The 1587-nt window shown below is 52.6% G+C and overlaps 1 protein-coding gene across 1 annotated transcript in view; it reads right to left on the reverse strand.

The window, feature by feature from the left end:
- Positions 1–23: 23 nt before the first annotated feature.
- Positions 24–1587, reverse strand: part of ETH_00000655 (phosphoglycerate mutase, putative) — a gene marked incomplete at both ends in the record, with an annotated part of 2119 nt that continues 555 nt past the window's right edge. The window contains 4 exons of the mRNA XM_013374748.1: positions 24–88; positions 117–476; positions 547–625; positions 1391–1559. Coding sequence (XP_013230202.1) covers positions 24–88; positions 117–476; positions 547–625; positions 1391–1559 — 673 coding nt within the window. The remainder of the gene's footprint in view (positions 89–116; positions 477–546; positions 626–1390; positions 1560–1587) is intronic.

Raw genomic sequence — 1587 nt, forward strand, 5'->3', positions numbered from 1 at the left:
GTTTAGGGTTTAGGGTTTAGGGTTTACGGCGTGGAGGAGGTCGTGGTTTGAGTGGGCCCTGCGGACAATGGGCTGCCACGCGTTGCTGCTGAGGGTTATATTCCAAGGACAAACACTTTTTACGAAGCTGAATTTGCTGCTGATGTTTCCTGTCAAAGGGTCTCTGCGAGTATACCAAACTATTTGGCAGTTGTGGATTTTGCTGAACGCCAGCTGCTGCTGCGCTGCTGCTGCTGCTGCTGCTGCTGCTGCAGCAGCGGAGGAGGAGGAGCCGGGCGTAGAGGGCGTCGCTGACGTTGAACCCCCGCTGCTGCTGTTGCTGCTGCTGCTGCTGGGGTCCGCAGCAGCGGCGGCGGCTGCTGCTGCTGCTGCTGCTGCTGCTGTTTCGCGCCGCGCGTCTGCAGGACGCACTTTTTCTATCAAAGCCCTGAAGGACTTTATCACGCCCCCGTGGCACACTATCAACACCCGCAAACCTGCACACAAACCCTAAACCCTAAACCCTAAACCCTAACCCTACACCCTAAACCCTAAACCCTAACTGACCTGCGCACGACTCTGCCAAGTTGTCCATCACCTTGTCCACTCGCAAACACAAATTCGCAATCGACTCTCCCCCAGAAGGCTGCACGAAAACCTAAACCCTAAACCCTAAACCCTAAACCCTAAACCTTACGCAGCCAGGACCTCCTCGACGCCGTAAACCCTACACCCTAAACCCTTAACCCTAAACCCTAAACCCTAAACCCTGAGCCCTGAGCCCTGAGCCCTGAGCCCTGAGCCCTGAACGCAAAAAAGCAAGCCTTGCACCTGTGCAGAGGACCTCATGATCCACACGCAAAACCCTAAACCCTAAACCCTAACCTAGGGTCTAGGGTTTAGGGTTTAGGGTATTTAGGGTTAGGGTTCAGCGTATCTAGAGTTCAACGTGATTAGGGTTTAGGGCATTTGGAATATGGCATAGTCAGGGTGTGAGCTTATTAGGGTTTGGGATAATTAGGGTTCAGAACAGCGAGGGTTTGTGGCATTTAGGATTTAGGGGACTTGAGGTTTAGAGCACCTAGGGTTTGGGACGCCTAGGGTTTATGGCAGCTAGGGTTTATAGCATTGGGGTTTAGGGTTTAGGGTTTAGGGTTTCTCGCCTGCCAAAAAAGCGGGTCTCACTGTTTTATAGCGAATTCTTCTGCATGCAAAGTCTCTCTCTCTGCATGCGTCCAGCGGGCCTCAGGGCGCGAGCTAGGGTTTAGGGTTTAGGGTTTAGGGTTTAGGGTTCAGGGTTTCGGGTGTGGCGTTTGGTGTTTTGTGATTATTTCCGCACTTGGGGCTGGGGTTTCGCTAGCGGGCTGGGGCTCGAGGGTTTAGGGTTTAGGGTTTAGGGTTTAGGGTTTACCTGCCAGTAGAATGCGTCTCTTTGTTTTCTTGCCAACTCTTCTGCATGCAAAGTCTCTCTTTCTGCATGCGTTTTGTTTGCCAAAACTCCTCTGTCTCTTTCTCTCAAATACATTTCCGTGACCCAACGCGCAGAAGGCAAACTCAACATCGCCGCGGTCTCCATCGCCCTAAACCCTAAACCCTAAACCCTAAACC

This window comes from Eimeria tenella, genomic scaffold (genome assembly GCF_000499545.2).
Source record: "Eimeria tenella Houghton genomic scaffold, Eth_scaff226, whole genome shotgun sequence".
NCBI classification, from domain to species: Eukaryota; Apicomplexa; class Conoidasida; order Eucoccidiorida; family Eimeriidae; genus Eimeria; species Eimeria tenella.